A 27,173-nucleotide genomic window follows, 5' to 3' on the forward strand; every position below is an offset into this window, starting at 1 on the left:
TAAACCTCCTACAGGTTTCCTGGTTAACACTCATGACAGCATGGTAAAAATCTACCTGAAATTTCACCTCAAAGAAACACCGAAAAATCCAGCCCTCAAGAGCTAGCATAACATGTGTAGGTTTAATGTAATAACATATGCACTAACCTCCCAGATAGAGAGCCCACATAGGTCCTAGAAACCTTTCAGCACCCTAGATCCAAGCTGTTTTTGAACTCTGCTCAAAGCCAAGCTGGAGGGTACTTGAATATAATTTGATAAAGCTCCAGCTTGCTTACCAAGTTTAAAGTCAGGACGCCCCCCCCCCCCACAAACAAACAAATTAGAAGACCAGGCAGATATTGTAGATGTTTTCCATCTGGGATAACTTCCCTTTAATGTATTGAGTTGGACTAGAAGATCAAGGTTCCTTTTGTGAAATTTAACTGGCTCCTTAGTTTCTCCACAGATGGTCTTAATGTTGAAATGTTGAATCTTGCTATATCAAGAAGGCTGGTGCCATGCATCACTAATGCAGTACCATTTAAAGGCCATTCTGCTTCCATGGAAACACAACTACGCAAGACGAATGTGCGTGTGCACATCCCTACAGACTCCGGGCTCATTGTGTGATGCCAAGATAGTGACACAGACACAAGTTAGCCATTTATCACTTTCAGAGCCTCACACCTTCCCTGTGGGATTTATGCTGGAAAACAGAGCAGCCAATCTACTGCTTAGCACTATGTCTTAAATTCTCCTGAATTGTCTGAACTGGGAATTTTATGTGTTTCATTTGAGTGACAGCTGAATAAAACAACTGGGTAACCTGGACATGTCCTGCAATTTCCCCTTTTCCTAAATTCTTTCTTAAACACTGGGTGGTCTTTTTCCGAAAGCAAGTCACATGGTTCATTTGGGAGCTTGCTTCTCTCCATCTCTCCACCCTCAACAGAACAGGCGACTGCCATCTGCTGGCCACTTGTAATTTTTTCCCTGGTTGGCATAGTTAGCTCTGCCCACCTTATGACATTAAAAAAAAGTGGGTGTGGATTGTGATTTCACTGTGATAGTTGCTGTATCCAAATACTAGAACCAGCTATGTTTCCCCACCATAAAGTGCAGAAGGAAGAGGAGGCATATCCCAGACCCAAGGATCCTCTATGAACCTTTGCTGTGATGATGGTGCAATAGATGTAATACGTTGAGGGCCTTCACTTGGAGAGATTCCAAATCACTTAGTTCAGTTACTCATCACTTTCATTCAGTTTACATTGTGCCTTCAGTGCAGAGTCCTAATGCAATTTATTGCATAAATAAGGGGGGACACATACATTAAGATTAAAACAAGAGCAACTGAAAAGCAATTCCATCAGAGATTTAAAATATGGAAAGCCAAAAAGGCTTTTACTTGGTCTCAAAAAGACTGCAGTGCAAGAAACAGGCAAGCCTCCCTACAGAGAATACTTTACAAATAGGTGCCACGACTATGATGCCTGTCTGCATGTGTCCCAGCTGCCTTGATGCAGTTAGCAGGAACACCTGTAGGAAAGCTTTGTGGACTATTTAAGTGTATGGGGAGGCTCATACTGAAGTACACCTGGATAGGTACCCATGCCATTTAGGGCTTTTGAAGGTAAGCACTCACAGGTCAAACCGTGCAAGGAAATGGAGCAGAAGCCAGTGGAAAGTTTTGAGCACTGGCAAAATACACTCCCACCAATGGAGCCCAGCTAGTATCCTAGAGACCATGTTTAGGGCCAATTAATTTACTGTAGTCCATTCTGGAAGTTACCGAAGCATGGAAAACACTTTCTAAATAACTTGTGTTGAACCCCTGGCGCAAGATTTTATGAAAGCTACAGTGAAAATGAACCATGAATTTAAAATGCTGGACTACAAAAGGTAAAAAGAAGGAAACAATGCAACAGAATGGATGCTGGCATTTATTTATTTTGCAGTGGGGAGTTTTGTTGGCAAACTCAAGAAATAACAGTAAGTTTGAAAGCATTCCAATACATTTTTCCACTATCCCATACTCCCTTTGGGAACACCAGAATGGCTTACATGGGAGCTTGCTGTAGACTCCCTTTCAGTACTGATGAGTCGAAATACCTTTTTTAAAAATCCCACCAAACTTAAGATATTATTGTGAATGTCTTAGGTGTTTTAATTTTGAATTGCAACCTGCCCTGGGACTGGTTGGGGAAAGGCAGATAATAAAATTTAATAATATAAAATAATGGTTGGCTACACAGCAGTCTGGCTGCAATACACAGGAACAATTATACTTGAAGAACCTCCATTGGAGGTCAATTGATTGAGCATTAAGATGCAGCATTTCTTTCAAAAACACTCTTCTTGTTTATTTAAATGAGGTAAAATTAGAGACTCAAGAACCTTTTGCAACAGATTTGTATCTGACTTTTTTAATGCATTTTCAAAATGTAGTTTCAGCTAGGTACGGGAAATCAGAATATGGAAATCAGAGGCCAGATGATGCTCTGCAGTCTGATTATTCTCTTATGAAGAAGCTCTATGAGTGGCTATCTCAAGACTGAGGAAGGCACAATACCTCTCCTCCAGGATTATTTTTCTGTCTAAATGGCTACTAGTCATGATGTCTATGCTCTGCCTCCACAGTTGGAGGTCACAATGCTTCTGAATACCAGCTGCTGGAAAATCACAGGAGAAGAGGGTGTTCTTGTACATGAATTCTGCTTGCAGGTTTCCCAGAGGTACCTGTGAGAGCTGAATGCTGGAATAGAAAGGTGACTGCCCTGATCCGGCAGACTTTTCTTATGTTCTTAAGAATATTTTTTCTAGGAAGCAGGAGTAGATCCATCTCCTGCAATAGCAACAGAGCTAAGGACCGAAGCTTTACTGACTCAGCCAGGTCCAGTCGTCCTGTGTCTATACCGTAGATATGGTGGAGGTGGGTGGGAGAATGTTTTCAAAGCAAAAGCATCTGGTTTCACAGACAACAGCAAAGACAGAAAGATCAATTAGCTTAAATCCCAATTTATCTCAGTGGGAGCTTTGTTTGGTAGGGAGAGGGGAGCCTCATGTTGATTCCGCCACCCTCAAAATGAGAGGCCTAACCCTAACAAACCTTTGACCAGGCAAACTTCTAGCACCATTCGGAACGGCCAAGTAGACAGTTGCAAAGGACGACTGGGAGGGAAAGCGGAATTCCAACAGGTGCCGCTTTTGTCAGCCCTGGGGCGTGAAAAACTGCACCCCTCAAGTCTCTACTACGCGTCTGCGCAGTCAGGCTTACAGTAGAGAAGCGCCGGGGAAGCATAGGCGATAGACGGGAACCGGCTTTCAGCGAACTTCGCCCCGCGCCAACCCTGCTTTCTCCTTTTCTCCTTCCCCTTGTAAACAAACTCACGTGCAAGCGCAAGCCGGGGTCCCAGTGCGCACGTGCCTTCTCGGGGCAACGATGGAGCGTGTTTTGGCGGCGCCTTGCTCTCTTTTTACGGGATAAGACACTCATTTTGCCCCCACAAGGGCGGGATCGGAAGCCTTCCAGCCCGCGCGAAGTTCCTGTCTAGCCCATCTCAGAATCCATGCGCCTTCTATCACTGCCTTCCTTTCCCTACTAGGCCGGTGCTGGGGAGGGTCATCCGAGAGCCCCTAGGTGCGGAGAAACAAATCGCTCGGGGCCGCGATCTTAATCATCGCTCCAACCTCCAAGCTATTTTGTGCCCGTCGAAGAGGAGTCCACCGTGGCACGAAAGTTCGCAAAACAGTGCGCACGGTCATTTTCCGCATCCTCTCGAATACACACATTAACAGATCTCGTGGCTGCGTTTCATAGGATAACACAGTGCCTGCTGGCGCTACTTCATACTGGGCGACGCTCCCCTCCCGCGCAAAGAGGAGCCCAGTCGCCGGGGGCTCCTGAGCAGCAGCCTCCCACCCACACGGCGCCAGGCCTCCCTCCTACCACGTTCCCAGCTGCAAACTCGACTCCCTGCAGCCATTCAGCCTGAAAAGAGCGTCAGGACCTATCGCGGCTCACCTCTTCCTCCCACGCCGCCATCGGCCCCTCCCTTGGTCCCGCCCACCCGGGGTGTCCCCGCCCACTTTCCCCGCCTCTCTCCTCCTCAGCTTCATGCGGGTCTGCAGTGAGGCATTGTGGGAAACTCCCAGGGTATTTTCCTCCCCCTCCTTTCCCCCTGCTCTTCATCCGTTCCTCCTCTCTGCGGAACAGCCAGCTTCCAAGGTGTGACATCAGCAAACAGAAGCCCTAAGGTGGAAGTAAAGGTATGGGTCGTTTGTTTTACCCTCGGCCTTCTGGAACATTATAGAAGACCCCCCCCCCCTCCCAGTAAGGGAACTAGGTAGGCAGGCAAAGAGGGATGTGCACGGAGGAGGGAGGGGGGATGGTGGAGGAGAATGTTTTTGCATGCAGGTGAATGGAGGTAGAGCTGCTTGTTTAAAGCTGCCTGGGCATCTCTGAGAGCGGGAGAGGTCACTGGGTTGCTAAGATAAAAGCATTTCAGTTGGCAACCCTGGCTTTCCTTGGTGCATTTGTCCTGATTCTGGCAACTGATGCCACCTGAGCAAAGTAGGGACGGGGCGGGGGCAGGGGGGGGAAACACCTGTGAAATGTATTTTGAGTGCTACACCCAGGGCTCCTGTGCCACGTTTTCTTCCTTGAAGGTCAGATGGTGGGTGTGAGCAGAAGCGGAATACCGATGTCCTACCTAACCTGGGAGTTATATAGCACGGCAGAATGTCATCTGCGTTTTGATTTGGTCATTGTGCAGCCAGTGCTGCCCAAGCATAACGATTGCAGTGGCTGCCCAGGAGAATTTCTGGCAAGACTTTTTCCAGAGAAGATTTAACACCCGTCTCTTAGAAATAGATGAGAATTAGAGCATGCTGGCACAATCTAGCAATGCAGCTATTTTTTTATAATTTAAATTTAGAAAGTCAGGCTGATGCTATTGTGAAATCAGGTGTGTTTATTTAAGGCATATTTAATAAACTAAAAATAAGATAGAATTGGGAGAGAAATAGGCACCCCTCTTTGTTTTAATCTTGTAACATTAATGGCACTTTTCCAGCTTGAATAACCTTTTATGCTGTATGTTGCATTGGGTGTTTCATTCTCTTTCCTTATTTAGCCATCAGTCCTGCATGTAAGATGCCAAACCAAACATTGGCTTGCTTGATCAAACCTTTTGAAATTTTAAACTTAGGGTTGTATGCCCCCCCTCCACTTTATGCTAGAAAAGTGTGTATCTGCGCCTGTAAAATTCTATTAAAACAAAAGGGGTAGTTCAATGATGCATACTGCATCCTAGCTTTCTTCTGATATTTTACATCTATCTAAAACTAGTTGGGAAATGGGAGGAACCTAGTGGTAAAGTGGTAGTTGCTCTTAGCTCTAAAATAGGCCCTTGTGCATTATTCCTGGGGGAAGGGGGGGGAGGAAACACTCAACCTAGTAGGTATTGGAATTCATGCTGAGCTATGGGACATCTGTATGATGCTGGAAGCTCTAATATTTTAGTGTATTTCTGCCTTTGTACTGCCATGTATTTTTCACCTTGTGCCTGGAAAATACCTGTTGGTTTGGCCTTTTCCTTTAAAAAAGAGTGCCAGGTTTTTCCAGGCATTCAGAAGTTGAGGCTTTAAAGCTCTCAAACGAGGGCTGCCCCTCTCCCCAATGCTGAGCAGCCTGCAATTGCTAGAAGGTATTAGCGTACTTCACTAACTGAAAACTGGAGATTTCTGGAAATCTTCACCCTTCAGCTATAGCAGGTCCCAGTGAAATCAGAGTGGACATGTGTACAACTGCACTGCTGGGGCAGGATTGCTTGAGGTTGTTTATTTTGAAGGCCTGACCCTTATTCCATAACTCTGAATTATAGTTTCAGCAGAATACAGTTGATACCTTTATTATGTCTAGAACACCCCTGTTCCATAGCACTCTATGGAATACCTTCACCAGAGATCCAAAATACAATTGCTCTTATTTTTTTATTGAACAGCCTTTGGGGGCGTGTTTTGGTATATCATAGCTGTTCAGTATTTCCCAAGCTTGGGTTACATGATCATCTCCTTTACATAGGTGCCATAAGAAGGGGAACATTCACTCTCTCTTTGCCATTGTGGGTGATGCTGGTGGAGCAATTAAGGGAAACTAGGATGGCCAGAAATCAACCGGCTTCTTTGCAGGCTTTCCTTATTATTAGACATGCAGAACATCTGATCTCTTGGGCCTGCATTTTCATGCTTTGAAAGCTACTTCTACCGCTATCTTCTAAAGGTGTGGCAACAATAAAACTCAAGACACTCATAGAGTCCTGGCATTCTTGGTCTCCTTTACCATCACTTGCTCCTCTGGCATTTTTCCACTGCTGCCTCTTGGCAAGCTTCAGGCCTCCATTTCCTTGTGGTCAGGCCTTTGCTCGCTGCAGCAGAAGGGAGGAAGAATTTACTGGCTTCCTTTCCCTCCTCAATAACATTGCAATAAATAATCCCTCATGGAGAGTGTGTGTGGATGATGAGTCAATGATGCTTATATATTTTCCACTAGATAATGTCCTTCTCAGCATTACTGGGGAATAAGTAAGAGGGGAAGCACTGTTTTTGTTGGTTAGTGAGGTAGAGTCTGAGTAGGCCTGAGCTCTCCATGGCCACCCCAGGGAGCTTGTGCTGTTCTTTGCTAAAGGTCGTTGCCTCAAGCTGGGTCAGGATCTCTGTCTGCAATGGCTTCTTGAATTTCAAGTGCGACACGGCAGCTTTGAGCCAGCGCCTGTAACGTTTGGGGCCTTGCGAGATTTCCAACCCAGTCATTTGTCTGCCATAGCAGAGCAAACAGGGGAAATGTTGGGTGACACATCTGGGGCATAGCTTTGAATTGAGTTACAGGGAAACAGAAGTTACTAGTTATCAGGAACGCTGATAAGATAAACAAGAGCCATCATTCTCAATGGAGCCATTGTTCATCATTGTTTTGTGGCACTGGAGTTTTTTGTTCTTCTTATGGTTTTATCTATCTCTGTATTCAACAAGCAGAGAGAAGGAAAAGTCCATGGGCCCGCTATGGCTTGTATACAGAAAGAAAGAAAAGCAGGTGACAGCGTGACGGTGTTATGACTCAGACTGAACTCATGTTTGGTGAACCAACTTCTATGCCAACTTTATACCTCTGCAAGCTTAACAGCCTGTCCAGGGCAACAACTCTGCATGGCAATTAAGTATCCCTAACTCCACCCAGAGATGGAAAAGATGGCATGCCTATATTGGAGGACTGAGGGTTGGTTTACATGTTTGTTTATCCTGAGTTAGGATAATGCACACACTTCAGGCCACTCATCAAGCCCTGCAGGGTTGACTTCAGGCCTGAGGACACCCTCAGCCAAATGCCCCTGAGCAGGCTCCATGCTATGCTGATGGCCTCTTCAGGTGGGAGCAACAGCACACTTGTGGGCTTTGGGTGAATTTGAAACCATTATGATTTTGCACAGTGCCCCCACATAGCATTGCTCTAGGAAACAAAAATGAGGGTTTTCAGACCCCCAATGGGAGCCACTGTGGATTTCATTGAAAGGAGCCTGCGCAGTGGGTCTTGCCAGGGTCCTGTGGCTTTGGCAGTTGCCCAGTGATGCTATGTGCTGATGATGGGGCTTCCTCCCAGATGCCAGTTACTCCAGTAACAAGGTGCTCCATTTTGTTCTTCACAGCTCTGCTGTCTTAATTTGTTAACTCTCAGTGACGATTCTGGGATGTCCCACCTGCTTTAAAGGAGCAACTCCTCTCCCAATAGAGTGTGTGTGTTATATCTCTATGTGTGGTGGGTGTGCACATAAGGGAGTGTGCAGTGGACACACCACTACTCTTGGAGAGTTGCCCAAATCTCTTGTGTGGTCCTTAGGCTGAAAAAGGTTAGCCACATGTGCTATAGGCTCTAGTGCAGGGTTTCCCAAAATTGGGTCTCCAGCTGCTTTTGGTCTACTGTTCCCCTCATTCCTGACGACTAGTCCTGCTAGCTATGAATGATGGGATTTGTAGTCCAACAACAAAAGTTTGGGAAACCCTCCTGTAGTGGGACGGCTGCAACCAAAGTTTTGGAAACTCACTAAATAATGTATGATCCACCCCAACCCCATCCAGTGGGGGGAAAACGCCTGTTTAGACAATTGGTGAAATCAAGTGACAAGATACGAGCTTGAGGGAGGGGAGGTGCATGCTTGAATCCGACACATACAGTCCTTGGCACTTAGTGAACCAGTATGCCAGGCCGAGTTCTAGGGTAGAGCCCATCTCCCTGACATCTCCCTGACCTATTTCACAGGTGTCTATTCAAAGATGGAACCACCTACTTGTAGCCTGAAGTTAAGCTTTTTCTCTTTGGGAACAGACTCAATCACTTGATGCTGCTGACTGTACAAACTTGCCCTGATTAACCGACTGTTTGCTCTGCTAAGGAGTAGAAGTACTGTGGCGGCCATTTTGTCATGACCATGGAACTGGGCTGTACGGGATTCTGGGGTTTTCCTTCTACACCTTGAGAAAGTCTGGCCAATGTTCCAGCGCAGTGTCATGATCAGCATGAAAAGGGAAAGTGAACTCTGAGGGGACAGGCCTGTCTCTTTCCTGCTCTCTGATATCACAGTTTGTTAAAGCAATTGCCAGCATTAGACTCTGTGGGCTGTGTCAGAATTCAAAAGGAAAAGACTGGTGGGCTTAGAGTGTGTGTCATAAATATATATTTTAAAAAATGGGTCAGCATTGCTTCCTGGGCCTCCGGAGTGCCAGTCAGCTGACTAAGCGATGATGGTTTTGCAAAAACATTTCACGGTGTGCTGCAAAACCGCCACGTGGCCCCAAAGGCTGCTTTGTGTGTCACAAAATCCCTATACAGGAAGTATCTCCGGCCTGGTGACAGATGTGCAGCCTCTGCAGAGATCACATATGACAACTTGCATACGCAGGCTTCCTTGATGCTGATGGGAATCTGTGGGAAACAAAGAGTACACAAGGCATTATTCTGCTGGTGGATCCAGTCAGAAGACTCACTTGCCCATATCAGCTGGTGTCTCGACAGAGCCCTGAGATATGGTAACTTGGCTAAAGTGATAATTAAGACAGGTTTTGAAAATGACTTTTCCAGGTTCAACTTCAGCTGCTGTAAAGTGTACAAAAGGCCATCGCTTCCAGGGTCAGAACATGGATACCCCTAGTTTTATAAACCAAGGTCTTGTTCATAAATACAATTGCTTAGTTCTTCAAACGTCTCTGAGCGTAGAATTGCTTGTCAAAATGGGCAGTGCTTGGTAGGTGGGAAGAAAGTTGGTGGCTGTTCATTTTTGCTTTGCTCCTTGGTGGTGTTTTCCTTTCTGACACAGGAAGTGATCTGAGGCATCACTCTGTTGAGACACTGAAGAAGAACAGCTGCTTAAGAAGGCACAGGTCAGAGAGTTTTGATGGGAGAAGAATTAGAATGGAGGAAAGGAAGAATTAGAATGGAGGAATAACAGTAACAAAAAACAAACAAAACCAGAAGTCATGAGCATAGTGGATTGAAACTTCAGTGCCCGGAGCCCCATAGGAGGTGAATAGCCTGGCTGTCCCTGTTTACTTCAGAGTGATATGTCCACAGTTCAAAGGGTGAGGGGCGGGGAAGCTTCACTAGGCCGCTGTTGGTTTGGTGGTGGGTTCCCTAACCCGGTGCTTTCTAGACATTGTTGGACTACAACTCCCATCATGACTGCACATGCAGCATGGTGGCAAGGAGTTGGAAGTCTAATATGTGGAGTTGACCAGGCTGGTGAAGGCAGTTGTCTGTTTTGCAGTTGATAAATTTGTAGATGCTGTCTGGATATGAGGGGCCATCACTGACCAAGTGCTTGACCATACATTGCTTGTTGAATCTTTCTGTGCTGTCATCATTTGGGGCTGGTTTTGGAGATTGCTCTTAATTTGTTTAGTGGTGGGGAGGGAAGGAAGAGTCCTACTCCTTCTACTGCGGTTGATGACTGCGCTTAACTTTCTGTCAAAGCCAACATGACATTCACCTTGTCTTTAACTATGTCAGATTTTTTAAAAAATAACACCAGGTAACAGGAACACAATCTTCACCAGGACCACAGTGCTTGGGGTGCGAGGAGTTCAACCCTTTCCTTCCCCTGCTAAGGCTACAGCTGTTTTGGTTTTAATTCATGACTTGGTTGCTGAAGACACAGATCTAGTGGGTTGGAAAATGTGTTTGTAAAGCAACCCCTGGCCCTCTTTTACACCCGGAGATAGATGCTGTGTGGTTTCTCTTTAGCAGCTCCATGAACAGCTTAGTAGCTGACAAAGGGAAACAGGGTGCCTGTACCCTTTGAATAGTTGTGTTAGAACTGGGAGTTTTTGCAGTTGCAGTTCAGCTTTGCTCAGCTGGACGTGACAAAGTCATCTACTCAAATCTCCCCCTGCTCTTTCTTCTTCCACTACTATTTATGTATGCAGGAGCCCCACCCTCCATTTCAACTAGTTAGCTAGCAATATTATTAAGGCAGGAATTTTCCCTAAACATTTCAGCAAACTGCCCATTGTCTTCTCTTAGCGTGTATTGGAGCTACCCTAATTAGTGTGCACGCAATTTTCTACTCTTGAGGTGGCACTTTTGTACATTGATTCCAAAGTACTTCAGGTGCTTCTACCTGTTGCTACAGTGAGGAACAGTTGTGCTTCCTGGCAACCAGGAAGCACAACAGGAAATGCTAATTTAGAGACACTGTATTGCAGGGTTATAGATCTTTAGGAGCAGTTTTTTGGTTGGACAATACTTCTGTTATCTGGGCCAATCTTGCTAACCCATGTAATGCTAGTACTAATCTGAGTGGGCCTCTATAAGGACATAATAGCCCTGCTTGATCAGACCAAAGGCCTTTTTAATCCAGCATTCTGTGATGCTGAGACGAAAATTTTTCGTTGCGAAATGGTTGTTGCAATGGGCTGCAATATTCTAACTTGAACCCCTTCCAGAATATTGATTTTCCCCTCTGACCAAGAGTCCTGAGGTTCTTGTGCTGTGCCTGCCTCTGTTTCTAGTCTGACATCTTTCAAGAAGGGGATAATGGGCCCTGGAAAATGACTGTTGAAGGGGAAGAGAACAGGCTTTGTGTAATTATGGCTCTTTACAGAAAAACTAGTGTGACTCATCTATTTGGTGTAGGGTGGATATCTTTCAGCAGCACAGACAGGAAAATAAAAGGGACAGATTAAATTTCTAGGCTTCTGGAGAGAGGAAGAGATGACAAATACTGGAAGGGGAGCAGAAATCCAGCAATTGCAGTGGTCAAGTTTATTAGAACCAGTAGGACCCCCAACAAAATATGGAAGTACACCCCCCAAAAAATCCCTTTTCTCCACGACTACAGCCTTTAGCTAGAAGGCATTTAAGCTAGCCAATTGTTTATTTCCCTCATTGGCGATCAATATTCCGTGGTTCCTGGAAGCCATTAAGCATGCTCAATACTCATTGGTCTGGGTTGTGGGAGTTTTGAGAGAATGGAGTCCCCTTTGAAACAGCCCCAGGACTCAGCTACATTAGTAAACAACAACAACAACAGCAACAGCTTTGTAAATGCGTTATAAACATGTGACACCAGATGGCACTATAGAGCACAAAACTTTTCTTAATATTCCCCCACATTCTAGCCTTTTGAGGCCTTTTGAAATTGAGTGATTTGAGCTCACTGTTAAAGGAACAAGTGTGGCCTGCAACAAAATGTTGCAGTGTGTTCTGATACCCTAAGAGATGTGTGCTTGTTGGTGGCTCCAGAGCCTTGCTGGTGCTGCTCAGTGTGAAGGTGGAGTTTCAGGAGTGGGATGAAAGAAAGGGGGGGATTCTGTCCCCACTCATAACTGCGTAAATTGTATTTAATTTGCCTGGGTTTACTCCCAGCTAAAGGAGGTTAAGATTACATCCTAACTTTCCCTTTCCCTGCTGGAAAAGCCGAGTGCTTACACACACACACACACACACACACACACAGAGAGAGAGAGAGAGAGAGAGAGAGATATGAAGATTTATGCATTCATTCCAATGAATTCATTCCCCCACTCCTCTCTGCCCTGAATTTATCAGTGTTCTGTTTGTTTGTTGTAATTTTTACAGTAAAGTTGCTTGTTTCTGTTGTACTGCTCCAGAAGAAACAGCCCTCTCAAAGAAGCCCTCCCCCCCAAGACAATGTGGCTATGGATCTGTTCTCCCCCCCTCCCCCTTTAAAAATTATTGGCTTTGTTATTCTGCTTCCTCCTTTTCTTTGCTTGCACATACCAAACAGCTTAGTGCAAGCTAGTAATTTGGAAGGGGAGAATGCCACTGCAGCTTGCTAAACCAGTGTTTCCCAACCGGTGTTCCGCGGCACACTACTGTGCCGCGAGACTTTGCCTGGTGTGCCGCGGGAAAAATTGGCGGGGGGGGGAATAAAGGGGAAAAAATTTATTCCCCCACCGCCAGGCGTGGGGCTGGGGCGGGGGAAGCCCGAGCTTCCCCCTCCCCCAGAACGGGACCCAGAGCCATGCCGAAGCTGCGCGCAGCTTTGGCATCGCTCTGGGAGCTTGCGGGGCTGGGGGAGGAGGAAGCCCTCCGCCAGCCTCCAAACCATGTCGGGAGACAGCGGGATGGCGCGCTGCGCCTCTCCCGCTGTCCCCCGAGTTTGCGGGGCTGGCGATGGGGAGGAGCAGGCTTCTCCCCCCGCCAGCCTTCCAGCCAAGTCGGGGGACAGCGGGATGGCGCGCTGCGCCTCTCCCGCTGTCCCCCGAGTTTGCAGGGCTGGCGACGGGAAGGAGCAGGCTTCTCCCCCCGCCAGCCTTCCAGCCAAGTCGGGGGACAGCGGGATGGCGCGCTGCGCCTCTCCCGCTGTCCCCCGAGTTTGCGGGGCTGGCGATGGGGAGGAGCAGGCTTCTCCCCCCGCCAGCCTTCCAGCCAAGTCGGGGGACAGCGGGATGGCGCGCTGCGCCTCTCCCGCTGTCCCCCGAGTTTGCAGGGCTGGCGACGGGAAGGAGCAGGCTTCTCCCCCCGCCAGCCTTCCAGCCAAGTCGGGGGACAGCGGGATGGCGCGCTGCGCCTCTCCCGCTGTCCCCCGAGTTTGCGGGGCTGGCGACGGGAAGGAGCAGGCTTCTCCCCCCGCCAGCCTTCCAGCCAAGTCGGGGGGCAGCGGCAAGGACGCGCTGCGTTTCTCCGCTGTCCCGGACGGCTTTCAAAAGCCTGCCTTCAAAAGCCGTCCGGGACAGCGGAGAAACGCGCTGCCTTTCTCCGCTCTCCCGGGAAGGCAGGCAGGGGGGAGCAAAGGCTTTCGCCCCCGCCCGCCTTCAGAAGAGGTCCAGGACCTCTTCTGAAGGCGGGCGGGGGGCGAAAATCTTTGTCCCCCCTGCCTGCCTTCCCAGGGGCTTTTAAATCGCCCCGGACAGCGGAGAAGTCCTCCGCTGTCCCGGGCGATTTTAAAATGCCGCCCGCCAGCATTTTAAGATTGCCCCGGACAGCGGAGAAGTCCTCCGCTGTCCCGGGGTTTTTTAAAATGCTGGGGGTCGGAAGAAAAGCCCTTGTCCCCCCCCCCCAGCCTTCAGAAGAGGTCGGGGGACAGACTGCGGGGAGAAATCAGGGTGGGAGTCACGACCGTGAGGCAGGGCTGCCAAGTGTGGCAGAAGAGGACACGGCCGTCGCACCTGTCCTTAGGTAGGAGCTTCTTCCGTGTCGACCTGCTGCCCTAAAGTCTTGGCTTTTTTCTTGGCTTTTTGGCGGTTGGCACAGAAGGAAGGCAAGGGGGAGGGGAAAAAATTGAAACTTACACTTTCGTGCGTCCCTCCCGGCGTGACGCTGCGCGCTGACGTCACGGGGCTGTAATGGTGGTGTGCCTCGATATTTTTTTCATGAAACAAGTGTGCCTTTGCCCAAAAAAGGTTGGGAAACACTGTGCTAAACAAAGTGAAAAGAGGGGGTGGAGGAGTGTGGGGGCTGGCTTTCTCAGCCGTGTTTGCAAGTTCTCTCCTCGGTACAGGGTGCTGCGCTGGGAGAACTATGAATAAAAAGGCCACAGATAAATGGCATAGGAAGGGGGAATGGCGAAAACTGCCATTCCGAGTTCACTTAGGAACATAGGTAGCTGCCTTATGTGGACTCTGACCAACTGCTCCACCTTGCTCTGCGTTGTCTCCTCCGACCGGCAGAAGAGGCTCACCAGGGTTCTTTCTGGAGATTGCAAAGATTGAACTGGGTCTGTCTGCATGCAAAGCAGATGCTTCTACCGCTGAGCTTTGGCTCTTTCCAATCACTTTAAAATTTGGGGAACATGGCTAAAGTGCTTGCCCTGCATTCATCCTATGCTGCCTAATACGTTCTATCCTAAATTTTTCAATGATGGTATATGTTATGTAATAAGGGGTTTCACTCCCTTGTCCAGGTGCACAACTCCAGGAGAAGAATACAAACCATGTAGCTGGGTGCAGATTAATCAAAATCTCCATTCTATCAACCATCCACCCCCACTCAAGCTGCCAGATCACTGACCCACCTACCCCCTTGGAGGCTCTTACTTCCTAGAAACCTATCATTGGAAAAGGAAGCTTTATCCAAGATACAACATTTTAGGATCTGTAATATCAAGCCCCCCCCCCAATCCTGGTATTTGGAGGCAGAATACTTGCTCTGTGGTGGTTCATTCGTTGGTGCTTCAGTGATAACCAAGCTGAGCTTTCTTTTTCCAAGTCCTGGTTGGCTGAGTCATAAGTAATTAAAAGGCCTCCTCTAGTCTATTTATGGCTTTGCTTTTAATTTCTAGCTATTTCAAACTAAGTGCTAGGGAAAGCAGCTCATAGGGGAATAGTTAGCAGTCCCCCTCTCACTCTTTGTCTGCTGAAAATTGCAGCCTCCCAGAGGTGCTTTGGTGCACCAGGGGACACTGGTGAGCTGCAAATACAATTTAAGACATGCTGCACTGTTAGAATCTGATGTTTTTCTATGGACTGTGGGTTATGGAGCTTTGATATGTGCCAGTTGTGGCAGGTCTGTTGCTAGAGTGGTGTGGTGGGTGCAGATCTCTGGAGGTGGGATGGGGAGCAGGGATTGTTAAAGAAAAGCTGTTCATGCTTTTTGAGTGTGCGCGTGTGAATGGGCCATGTCCTGTTTGATGGGGACCCAGCACTGCCTGCCTTTTCACCTCCCTTTGGGGAAATAATAGAAGTGTGTGTGTGTGTGTGTGTGTGTGTGTGAGAGAGAGAGAGAGAGAGAGAGAGAGAAACAGAATCAAAATGCAGAGTTATAAAACTCCCTTGCTCAAAAAAGGTAATCTAGTTTAAATATTGCGTAGAAATGTACTGTCATAACCCTGTTTTGAAAGATAAAAAAACATAAACTCTTTCTACTTGTTTCCATCTTAGAAGAGGATGATGGGAGAGGATTGCCAGGAGATTTTCATTTTCTTTTTTTGCTGGATATATTATAGGTCTATATTTAACTTTGTTGGTGGAAAAACTGTATGCAGCTGTTCCTGAAACCTCCAGCAGTTTTGCTGTGGTGGCAATGATGGCCTGCCTGTCTCTCCTGGTACTTTCACCCAACATGTAGTAGACGGCACCATTAGAAGAGACCCTGACTTAGGCCAATGACCCATCAAGACCAGCATCCTCCTCTCACAGTGGCCAAGCAAATGTCTGTGAGAAGCCAGCAAACTGGTTCTGAGTGCAATAGTATTCAGCCCACCTGCAGTTCTCATGAAGTGGTAGTCAGAGGCATAGTGCCTCTGACAATGGAGGGTGCCCCCTGACCTGTCCCCTCTAAGCTAGCTTTCTGCCCTGGGTGTGGTGGAAGATGCTGCCCTGTCTTGAAGCATGATTGAGCTATTAGCATCATTATATAAAATGGACAAGGGAGGGAATGCACCTGCCTTGGGCAGCAAAATGTATTGAGCTGGCCGTGCTAGTTGAAAACCTTTCCTAAACGTTATTTGACCTGGGATGGAGACTGGGGAAAAGCTTACCTTGCAACATTCTTGAAAGGGCCATGAGCCATCTAAGACCTTGCCAACAAGTTTTGATCAATTCCATCATTCCAATGACCTTTGGATGCTGCATTGCGCTTTTTCAAGGGCAACGGAAATAATCCAATATTTTCCCATCACACATTGTTTGTGGGGGACACACACACCAAGATTTCATTGTGGATTTGTGAAAGCTTATTATCTTTTTTTTTAATAAAATTTTTTATTGATTTTTCCAACACATAATAAAAGACAAACACATTACAAAACAAAAACATACACCACATTAAACATATACCGACTTCCCCGTACCTCCCTTTCGCTGCATCCTTATTCCAAAGTTCTTTAGCAACCCTTTAATCAGTTTATCTATTGGTTCCCTTTCATTAAATTTCTTTAAACTTAATATTTACAGCTGTATTTCTCTACTTCTTACCCCTTGACATCTCAACACTCCTCAATTTTACAACAGTTTTTAAGATATAATTTAAACTTCTTCCAGTCCTCTTCCACTGTCTCTTTCCCCTGATCTCGGATTCTGCCGGTCATCTCTGCTAGTCCCATGAAGTCTGTCACCTTCGTCTGCCATTCTTCTAGAGTAGGTAATTCTTGCATCTTCCAATACTTTGCCAGAAGAATTCTTGCTGCTGTGGTAGCATACATAAAAAAGGTTCTGTCCTTCTTTGGCACCAATTGGCCAACCATGCCCAGGAGAAAAGCCTCAGGTTTCTTAGGAAAAGTCCATTTAAGGACCTTCTTAATTTCATTATAGATCATTTCCCAGAAGGCTTTAATCTTTGGGCAGGTCCACCAAAGGTGGTAAAAGGTACCTTCAGTCTCATTACATTTCCAACATTTGTTGTTGGGCAAATGGTATATTTTTGCTAGTTTGACTGGGGTCATGTACCACCTGTAAATCATTTTCATTATGTTCTCTTTTAAGGCATTACATGCCGTGAATTTAACACCGGTGGTCCATAACTGTTCCCAGTCAGCAAGCATAATGTCATGACCTATATCCTGTGCCCATTTAATCATAGCTGATTTCACTGTTTCATCCTGTGTATTCCATTTCAACAGCAAATTGTACATTCTAGACAAGTTCTTAGTATTGGGTTCTAACAGTTCTGTTTCTAACTTTGACCTCTCCTTCTGAAATCCTATTTTCCTGTCCTGCTTAAATGTCTCATTTATCTGACGGTAATGTAACCAGTCTCGAACTTTGAACTTTAGTCTCTCATAACTCTGAAGTTTAAACTTCTCACCATCTTGTTCTTTCACAGTATTTTGGCCATTTAGAATCTATATTAAGTTTTTTCACCGCCTTAGCTTCCATTGGTGACAACCACCTGGGAGTTTTACTTTCCAACAAGTCTTTATATCGAATCCAAACGTTGTATAGTGCTTTCCTAACAATATGGTTTTTAAAACTTTTATACACCTTTGCCTTTGTGAAAGCTTATTATCAAGGACCTCTAAAATGGAGGTTGCAAATTTAAGAACACCTATCAATCAATGCATAAGTAGCCATTGATCCATCTAGCTTCATATCAGCTACCACATTACGTAGCAGTGGGTCTCCTGGGTTTCTGACAGGGGCCTTTCAGCCTTTCAGCCTTACCTGAAGATGCCACAAATTGAACCTGGGACCTTCTGCATGCAAAGCACTACTTTCCTTCCTCCTGCTTTCCTTCCTCCTAATAGGAAGTAAATCCCACTGAGCTCAGTGAAATTTGCATCCCTTGTGTCAATGTGCTTAGGATTGTGTTGCATGTCTCCTACAACCTTCCAATAATTCCCAGGGTGTTTGTTCCTTGCCTCTGGGATTTTGATTCTTCCAATATTTACTGCTGGTCTAACACGGTGTGATGTTGGGAGCCTCTGAGTCTTGGTCTCTGGAGTGTGGTGCAGGAGACTAAAGGAGTGGCGGTGTCCCCTTCTGGGTCCAGGCTTGAAACTGATGAGCAAAAACGCTCAAAAAAGGTACCATGCTATTGGAGCTACTGACATATTAAACCACTGCCATCAGGTGCCCATGTTTTGTCCCACCTTGTCTGTTTATTTCTCTTTCTCAGCGGAGTCTGTTGGAGTAAATGAGGCACTGCTTTTGCCATCTCCAGTCTGCACACAGCTAGCCCCCACCTACTTACCACCCACCCACAGGGTGCTGCTGGCTCTTAGCTTCCCCCTCCTTATACTCAATGCTGCCCTGTAGAAGTCAGCGGGGAGGAGGGTGGGGACAATACTAGAATTTGTGTGCTTCTTCTGTCATTGGCTGTGGCTCCCTGCCTTCCGCCCTAGCAGCCCCAGTGGCCAGCAGCTGCCACGGCCCCTTCTTACGTCTTTTGCTGCAGGCTCTTCGGAACAGGAGACTGTTTGCCAGCCATACTTGGCAGCACACTTCAAAGTAAGTAGCCGCCATAAATGAACACCGCCTTTTCTTAGAAAGTAAAATACAGAGGCCTCCCCCAAACATTTTTGTTTAGATCAGCCTACCCAGATATTTAGAAAGTTGGTGCGAGTTTTTAATCTATTTTATCGTCTATTGTTATTTTAGCTTGATTTTTTTTTTAATTACAGGTAATGTTTTTCTTTCATTCCTATTTTTTGTAAACTGCTTTGAGGGTTTTTTTTAAACAATCAGGCAGTGTTTAAATTTTATGAAATGAAATGAAATGAAAAATAGGCACCCTAGATCATGGGCTGGTGCCTGGTAGGACAGGGCTGATTATTTGGCCTCAATAGGTCTACTGCAACATCAGCACTATATTACCATGCAAATACATAGCAAAATGTTAAGAAGTGAGTCCTGAAATACAAGTCTGGGCAAAATGTGTGTCTCCAGGTCTGAAAAGATGAGATACTGCTCTTGATGTCTTTTGTGACCTGACCTTCGTATTTCTAATTTATCTTGCAGGTTCTGTAACATGATCCAGAGGCATATTGTTTGAGCAGGGCGCCCTCCGGGAACACGGAATTATAGCTGCACAGGCCAAGCGGTTTTGAGGCGGATCCTTTTTTATTGGGATTTTGGCTCGAGGGCCAAGTGAAGGGAGCCGGGTCTGTCCAACCTGTTTTGTGCCTCCCCACCACGCCTTTTGGTTTGGTCTGAGAGCAGGAGTGGGCGGCCTCCACTGTGCAGCTGAGCAAGATGGAGTCCAAAGGGAGCACCCGCGGTGGAAATAAGCCCGATGCCAAGACCGCCAGCTCAGGGAAGCCAGAGAAGCCCAACCCTGGCCCTGCCACAGCTGCCGATAAGAAAGAAGCCCCTTCAAAGGAGCAGCCGGCTCCTCCTGCCACCACCCCAGCAAAAAAGGCGGCAACAGCGGCAGCCAGTGAGGCAACCATGCTGAACAACCACGGCAACATGAAGCCTAGCTCTGCTGGGGGAGCGGCGGAGGGCGCAGAGGCCGCAGGTCATTCCGCTGACTCTGAGCACAAAGGGAACAATGCGGAGGAGTCTCCGGGCAGCAGCATTTTTGAGAACATGAAGCCTCTGATCATCGTCGGAGGGGCAGCGGTGGCTGCCATTGCTCTGATTGTGGGAGTGGCTCTCCTTGCCCGGAAAAAATAAATTGGCACCCAAGAAGCACAGGGGAGAGGAATAACCCTGGGCTGAATGTACAGTTCCTTTTGAAACAAAATGCATGTGGTAAACTCTATACATACCTATAAATATGCCGTATATATAGAGAAAGAGCTAAGTAGGTACAAACGGCAATGCTGGCCACTGCCTTGCTCCCAGCAGATGTGCCAGCATTGGCCTATCGCGGGCACTTGGTGGGCTTCTGCTCTTTTGTGTAATATAACTCAGCTAGCAGCAATGTGTATAGATGGCTTTTCTTCTCTGGTCCGTATGAGCTCTTGCGGTGTTTTCCTTTCCTTCCCCACCTTTTGTCCCGAGGTTGGCTCCAGGGTCACTTAGAGTTCTCAGCTTGGTTACGCTGGATTGCAGTAGAGCAGGTGGAAAGGGAGAGTTTCCCATCGGCAAGGTCACCTGTTGCCATCTCTGTTCCAGCACACACTGTAAAGTGGTATGAGAATGCTCACAAGCTAGAGCTTCTTTCCTGATCCAAGGAAGATAGGGTGTCCCTAGTACTTGTTTCGTCATAGCATTAATGTGCTCACTCTGTCCCCCCTTGCCTAAGTTTCAAAGTAGCAGCTGGAGCACGGGGGGCTTTCAAAGGTCAAGAAGCAAGCATGGCCTGCTGAGAGCCATAAGGTAGCCTTGCCACCCCACTGTGCAATATATGGGCATGGTGACATATAGCAGCCTGGCTGCGGATTTCAGTGGGCATTGCAACTTAGTAGAGCATTTTCTGTTGAACCTGGTCCTGTGCTGGTAAACTTCTTATGCAGGACTTGATGCCATTGATACTTAAACAACATGATTCAAAATATGTGGAAGTCAAGGAGGCCTTCTGTGCATATGGATTTGGGATGAATGCTAGTGCTTCGCTGTGGAAGGTTGACCTGTCATTGTATGCCATGTATGAAAGGGGAAAGTAAGGAGCAATTATGGGCTGGTTGGTTGGTTTGTTCTTTCTTTTGCTTTCCTCTTTTTTTTAGCTTGTGACCAATCAACAACTGGATTATGGTTTAGGAAGTATTTATGTATGGAGCACCCTGCCCAGGTGCACAGATTTGAAATGGATGGATTGCCTTTTGCTGTCTGACACTTTATAACTCTAATGCTGGAGGAGCCAGACAAATGGGCTAATCCCATTTATTTCACTGGACATTTCAGTGCAGAGAAAAAATGGCGACCGATTCATTGAGGCAACTGCCCCCCCCCCCATAAATTAGAACCAATGGGCATTTAAGAGGGGAGGAAATTCCCTGTGTCCTGAGTTAGCCTTGCTACATTGGTGGCCTTCCTGAAGAATTAAAATCAGACTTTGAGAGGAGAAAGGATCAGTGGAATGTATGTTGACGTATCCTTGTTAATATATCTACCAGAGATAATCCACTAACCGTAAGAACATTGGGACATAAATTGTAATGTAGGGATGACCGTTTGAAACAAGAAGCTTACATGTATATTTTTGCTTAGATTGAATCTGATGCGAAAGTGGTGATTGACATCAGATTAGTGTTGTTGTTTTTTTAAAAAAAGGAACGGCTAATTAGATTGAACTAGGAGTTGTAAAGCTTTTTTCTGTTGTTAGGTTGGGATAGATATGGGCAGCCAAGTTTTCGTTGCAGTACAGACTTGCTCATAAATTAATGTGGGTACTAGATTTCTTTTGCATTTTAGTCTCTGGACCCACAACTTGATCATGAAATAGGATGAGATGGTGACAGTGGCAGGACTACAGTTCATCGTCTTGAAGACCAACTTTCTCTCCCTTTCTTTCGTATTTATGGTTGTGATGTGATAGGTTAGGTCTATAGGGGAATCATTCAGCAACAGTCATTGCTTAGTACTGTGGTGTCCCACTGTCTAGAATAATTCTCCAGAACCCACCTCCAGTCTGAAAGCACCTGTATTTTTGTGTGTATGTATGTGTACAAGCTTTCCTATACAAGCTTTCCTACCCTTACCTTATTTGAGAATATCTGTGTATATAGTACAGTTTACTGAAGTCTTTGTAAAGCTACAAACCTGTATTCTTTGTACAAAAAGCAAAAGGCAACCATTATTTGCGCACCTGCATTCACACAAAGTGTCCATGTTTTGTGCCACTTGCATTCCACCATGCAGCATCCGAAACCATGGTTTCCTTCCAATAAATGAATGTATGGTTAGCCAACTGGTGAATGTACGATAATCCCTCTTGTGCTGGGAGCTGAAAACTACTGCTTCTAAGCAGACCCTTTTAAAATGATAAATCTAGTCAGTATAATCTTCTGATGCAGTCAGCAAAAAATAGCCGTGTACCAGCACTGCACATTCTTTATATGTGTGTATGGCACATTCCTCCCTAAAGTTTCCATGTAAACCAGGAGGTGTTATCATTGTGACTCCTGCCCATCATTGACCCTTTTGGGGAAAAGAAGGGCCCTCGCCTTCCTTACACCTTGCCTGGCTCCTGCTCCTGCTTCTCAGCTGCTCCTGCGTTGGCATATTGAGGCAGGGCATAGGCATAGCTGTCACGTTTCCCTTTTTAAAAGGGAAATTCCCTTATTCTGAATAGGATTCCTCGCAATAAAAGGGGAAAGTTGACAGCTATGGGCATAGGCTGATGGGTTCCCTGAGTTTCTTCATGCATCTCCAGTCAGTTGTACTGCAACAAGGCACCTTGTTGTGTCTGTGACTGTAAGATCATTCATTTGGCCAGGTGGTGGAGAGGGGAGGGAAAGAGGAATATGTGTGTGTGTGTTCTCTGAACTTACTAAATCTGTGCTTTATGGAAGTGTGAACATAACACTGCTATATTGGTAAGCCTTACGAGTTTCTAAATGCATGTCCCTGACTATGTGCTTAAAGAAGCTGAGCAAATCAGAATGTGCTGCAGATTGTGTCTATTCTTTCATAAGCTTTTTCAACTTTACTAAGTTGGTGTCTTTGCCCAAAATAGCTAGTCTCACTCACTCACTCACTCACTCACTCACTCACTCTTACACTCACTAATATTGCCTGTTGCTTAAGAGCTGAACTATTAATCTATACCAACTCATTTTTCTTACCTTTGCTCTTAACGTTTTATATTCTCCCCTTCCTCCAAGCTGTCATGGTACTGCCTCCTTTTATCCTCACAACAACCCTTCAAGATTGGCTAGGTTGAGAGATAGTGGCTAGGCCAAAGTCACCCAGTGGGCTTTATGAGTTTAGAACAGGACTAGGGAACCTTTGGTCCTCCAGATATTGCTGGACTACAATTCGCATCATCCATGACCACTTGCCATGCTGGCTGCCAGTGGTGGAAATTGGAGTCCAACAACACCTGGAAGACTACAAATTGCTTAGCCCTAGCTGAGAACTTGGGTCTTCCAACTATGAACCTCTATGACACACTGGTTCTGTTAAAGTGCAATCCTATACATGCCTGTTGAGAAGTAGGCTCTGTTGAGTCCTTTGTACTGGACTTGCTGCCAGGGAAGTAAGTACTGTATAGGATTGCAGCTTTATTTGGTTTGTGGCAGCAGGTCTGCCAGTACAAAGGTTTGATCCACTCAGAGGCTGATGTGTGCTTTTAGATAAATGCAGTGCAAGCCCTGCTCTCTGAGGAGGGCTGGAGAGAGAGAGAGAGAGAGAGAAGGATGAGGAGCTGGTGGCAGAAACTGCCTCAGGCAGATCAGCACACATAGAAGGGGTAGTACAGGAAGTGAGTGATGTCTGGATTGTGTGCACCATATTTCTGTCATAATTGCAGGAACCTACTTCTCTGAAATTGTTTTCGTATATGCCAGAGATTTGTAATCCTTTCCTCGCATTGAATAGCATTTTAATCTGGTGGAATTCGTAGGGGATTATCCTGGGCATAGTATTTAATTAATATTGAACAGGGCATGCTAATTCACTTATAACCTGCTTTTGGTTGCTGTAGGTCTATATAACTATTTGACACATTATCAGAAGATGCCAAAAGCTGAAGTATGAGCATGTCACACTTCCTGTGTGGATATTGTTTGCTGCCGGGGCATGTCACCTGTTCCCATGGTTTGAGCCCAGGCATCTACCAATGGCGGCAATGTGAAAGTTTTATGCATTAACTTGGAAGTGCAATTCACTCACGATTCACTGTTTTTGGTGGATGATGCAGGCCCTAGGTACAAAAAGTGTTGTTGGACTCAACTAAAGTTCAAAGTGACTGTGAATCTTGAGTCCCTTGTAGTAATGGGGGTCTTGGTTTATATACCAAGGTTCACCCTGTTCCCCATGTTTACTGGGAATGGGTATTTACTAATAGATCAGTGCAAAATACCGTGAATTGAAGAATATGGATCCAACTGCAGGTCAGAATTAAAGTGTCTAGGCAAACCTATGTGACGGAAGCTAGTTCAGTTCTTTAATGTGCTCTCCTAATGTAATAAAATACTCTGTACATACTTAGCCAATCAATATTGTGAGCATGAAACCAGAAAAAAAATGAAATATTCATGTTTTGGGGAAAGGATTAGCAGTCTTACTTCTGATTTAATAATCTTTGAAAACTACCACCCTCTGATTTCATATTCAGAAACAGAAATGCACATTTGAATCATTGCTTCACGCCTAAGCATGCATTAGAAGGGTGGTGAAAATCCGCCTTGAATACAGCAAGGATAATTGATAAGGGTAATTGGGGACCTGCTATTCGGAACATAGAGAGAGGACTTGAACATGCACATAAAATCAGTATTTCAAGCTGGCACAGACATAACATTGCTGTTATGTATGCTAAGGATGAAATGCTCTAATTGTATTTGTTAATTGTGTATGGCTCACCCAGGATTTGGAAGCAGAAGAGTGACGGTGGGGGCGGGGCATGAATTTGGAAGCAGGAAACTGGCAGGAACGGGATAAGATTCCTCTCATCTTGGAGACTGTGACCTGCGTGGCTGTATTTAGGAGCAAATGAAATGAAAAGGGAAACACTAAGGTAAAAGCTACATCTGATGTCATGTTAAGTCTGAAAAACAACAGCTTTCACAGAATTGATATGTGTTTAAAGCAGGCAGGTGGGCTGACAAGAGTTACTTCTACCACTTATCCAATATCTTGGCTCCATCTTTCACTGCTTCTGTCTGCCCTGCCACATACCCATCTCTTCCATAAGACCTCAGCCACGACCTTGGTGGAATTTGATTGGGAAGGGATTCTGCTTTCACACTTTGCTTCTTCCTGAACCCTTGGCTAAGACACACAAATGGCCCCCGCTTCAGCTTCTCCACACAATGGAACTTCCCACACTCTGCTAGACAGTTGTCATGTTTAATTTGTCTCCTTAGGTCATTTTAAATGTGAGCTTGAGTTCTGCTTCTAATGTGAATGTAAAACCTGCATTGGCTGCAATATACATTTTTTATTTTTCTTCTGAATTCTCTCTCATATTGATAGCATTCATATGTACCCCAAGAAGTGTGAGAGAGACCCAAATTGTCTTGAATAAAATAAAATAAAATCCTGCTATAGGGACTAGCATAGTCCCCAAAACTGAAGGGCATGCCTTGATTTGAAGTCAGACGTTGACACTAGATATTAAAGTTCAGTCATTATGGATAGTCATGCAGGGTTTATCGGTAACAGTTGTAGCAATGCCTAGTTGTGAGAAATACATTTAATTCCCACCCACCCCCATGTAATTCTGTCTTATCATTTGCCAGTTTTTCTACCACTGTAGCTTCAACTAGCCTCCTGAACTATCAAAAGAGCAAGGGGGATACTATTGCCTCAGTAACCCTTTTGTAATTTGTCTGTGTTTTCATAAATGTACTTGTGGTGACCTTCTTTGCCCTCTTTTAATTCTTATGCCTTTTCCTAAACCAAAAGTTAGGAAAAGGCATAGAGTAATACTTGCAAATGGGAAATGCTAATTTATTCAATCTGAACGTTCGCTATCTGCTTAAGGGGATCACTTGACTAAAACAAATATATACCAGATCAACATAGCAAAGGTCATTACAAAAAACAAGTATTTCTAAAGGGTCTCCCCATTATCTCTAATGGGCCCCAGATATAATTTCTTTTTCGAACTGAATTTGTCAAGCAACATCTTGGTTTCCGCCCCTCCCCTGCAAATGAACAGATCCACTTACCACTTAACACATCAATTGGCCTGTGTGTATAACATGCAGATTTGGGTTTCTTTTTGAGTCCATTGTTGGTGACTCCGTTTCCGCAAAGGAAATGAAAGCCTACTGACACACACCAAGCTAGAAAACTAATTTGTACCTTTTTGAATTTATAATCTTGCCTATGCTTCTATGGACACTTTGTATGGGCTGCAGCTCAACTCCTTAAAATCAGCAAAGAATTTTTCCTTTCCCATATAGTATTCTCTTTTATTTGACTTTTAAAATGCGTATAAATGCAATAATGCAGGTAGACTAGAAATACTAGATTGAAAATTAAAGTAGTTTAGCTTGTCCCATTGTGACCTACAGTGTTGTATGTCACCCAACGCTGTATCCTAGCATTCTCGAGGCTTTCCTACGTAGCTGAATCTAGTATTAGCTTTGAAAATCCATTGTGTGAATGGCGGGTGGGTTGATTGGGAAAGTGTACGCTTTTACACAACGTATGTTACTTGCATCAGAAGCTATATGGCCACTCCATATACTATGGAACTGTAAATGATTCCCAATATACCTGTAACTCTTATCAAGATTGTGTGAAATAAACTATATATATATATGTATATTGTACACTTCTTATAGTGACCATCATTTTGTGTGTTATGCTTGAGTGTTGAGTCCTACTGTGTTTTAATTCTGGCTACATATTTTAAGATGACATGGAGTTCTGCACACAGAACTGGAATGATTTCCCATCCTACCAAGGAGGGACCCTGCTACTTAGTGAACTGAAGTGACAAGAGAACATAGAAACTGGTACTTTCTAGCGACACATTTGTCTAAAATATGGAGCCTTAACATGAGGAATTTGGTGAATAATACAAAATTTATTGCAGCCTGTTCAGACTAGAACCGTAGGAACGTATTTGTCTATTCTTCGTTAGTTTCTGGAAATCAGAGCAATAAGAAGGGTGGGTTGCGAACTACCTAGAGCAATATTCTGAACATCTCTGCTGGTAATACATTTCCAGAGTTTATTTAGAGCACAACTATGCTATTCTAACTCCAAGGCTGCAGGGATTTAAATGAAAGCTTTATAATGAGTCTCTTCTGCATGTGCTTTCTCTATTTTCTCATGTTGCCTGCAAGAGGGATTCAAAATGTTTGCTTCAGGATCACACTTGTTTTCCATTATACCTGACACTGCCCACATTGGCTAGGGCTTATGGGAGCTGTGAATTCATAAACATCTGAAGGGCGCCAGGTTGTCTACCCTTGGCATACATTATTCTTTTTCTTTCATTGTGTATCACTTTGCTCTAACACTGAGGTTCCCAACTTGGCAGACATGGGCCCTTTCCCCTCCAAGGCCTCTTGCCCCTGCTAATAAAAATGTTGCTCTTCATTTGGTTGGAGGGGTTGCCAGGTTTCTTTTGGGGGGAGTGATATGGTCTGCTTTTTTCAATCTGTGTTTTTTTTGTTTTGTTTCGGGTTACATGTAGGTGTTTTCTCTAGTTGCAGGAGGGTTCTGAGCACTACCAA

General features: G+C 45.4%; 1 protein-coding gene across 3 annotated transcripts; it reads left to right on the forward strand.

The window, feature by feature from the left end:
* Nucleotides 1-4,094: 4,094 nt before the first annotated feature.
* CEND1 (cell cycle exit and neuronal differentiation 1) lies at nucleotides 4,095-26,255 on the forward strand. 3 transcript variants are annotated; one of them, XM_081883505.1, is made up of 2 exons: nucleotides 4,095-4,251; nucleotides 18,889-26,255. In XM_081883505.1, the coding sequence occupies exon 2, from the start codon at nucleotides 19,123-19,125 to the stop codon at nucleotides 19,543-19,545; it is 423 nt and encodes a 140-aa protein (XP_081739631.1). In that variant the 5' UTR covers nucleotides 4,095-4,251; nucleotides 18,889-19,122; the 3' UTR covers nucleotides 19,546-26,255. The 3 variants fall into 3 exon arrangements, with proteins under 3 accessions (XP_081739631.1, XP_081739632.1, XP_081739633.1); XM_081883506.1 differs by having other exon boundaries at nucleotides 4,243-4,328; XM_081883507.1 differs by lacking the exon at nucleotides 4,095-4,251 and adding an exon at nucleotides 9,536-9,556.
* Nucleotides 26,256-27,173: the final 918 nt, after the last annotated feature.

Source organism: Podarcis melisellensis (assembly GCF_964234715.1).
Source record: "Podarcis melisellensis genome assembly, chromosome: 1".
Classification (NCBI taxonomy): Eukaryota; Metazoa; Chordata; class Lepidosauria; order Squamata; family Lacertidae; genus Podarcis; species Podarcis melisellensis.

Coding starts and splice junctions, on each gene's coding strand:
- CEND1 (XM_081883505.1), top strand. CDS start 19,123: ATGGAGTCCAAAGGGAGCACCCGCGGTGGAAATAAGCCCGATGCCAAG.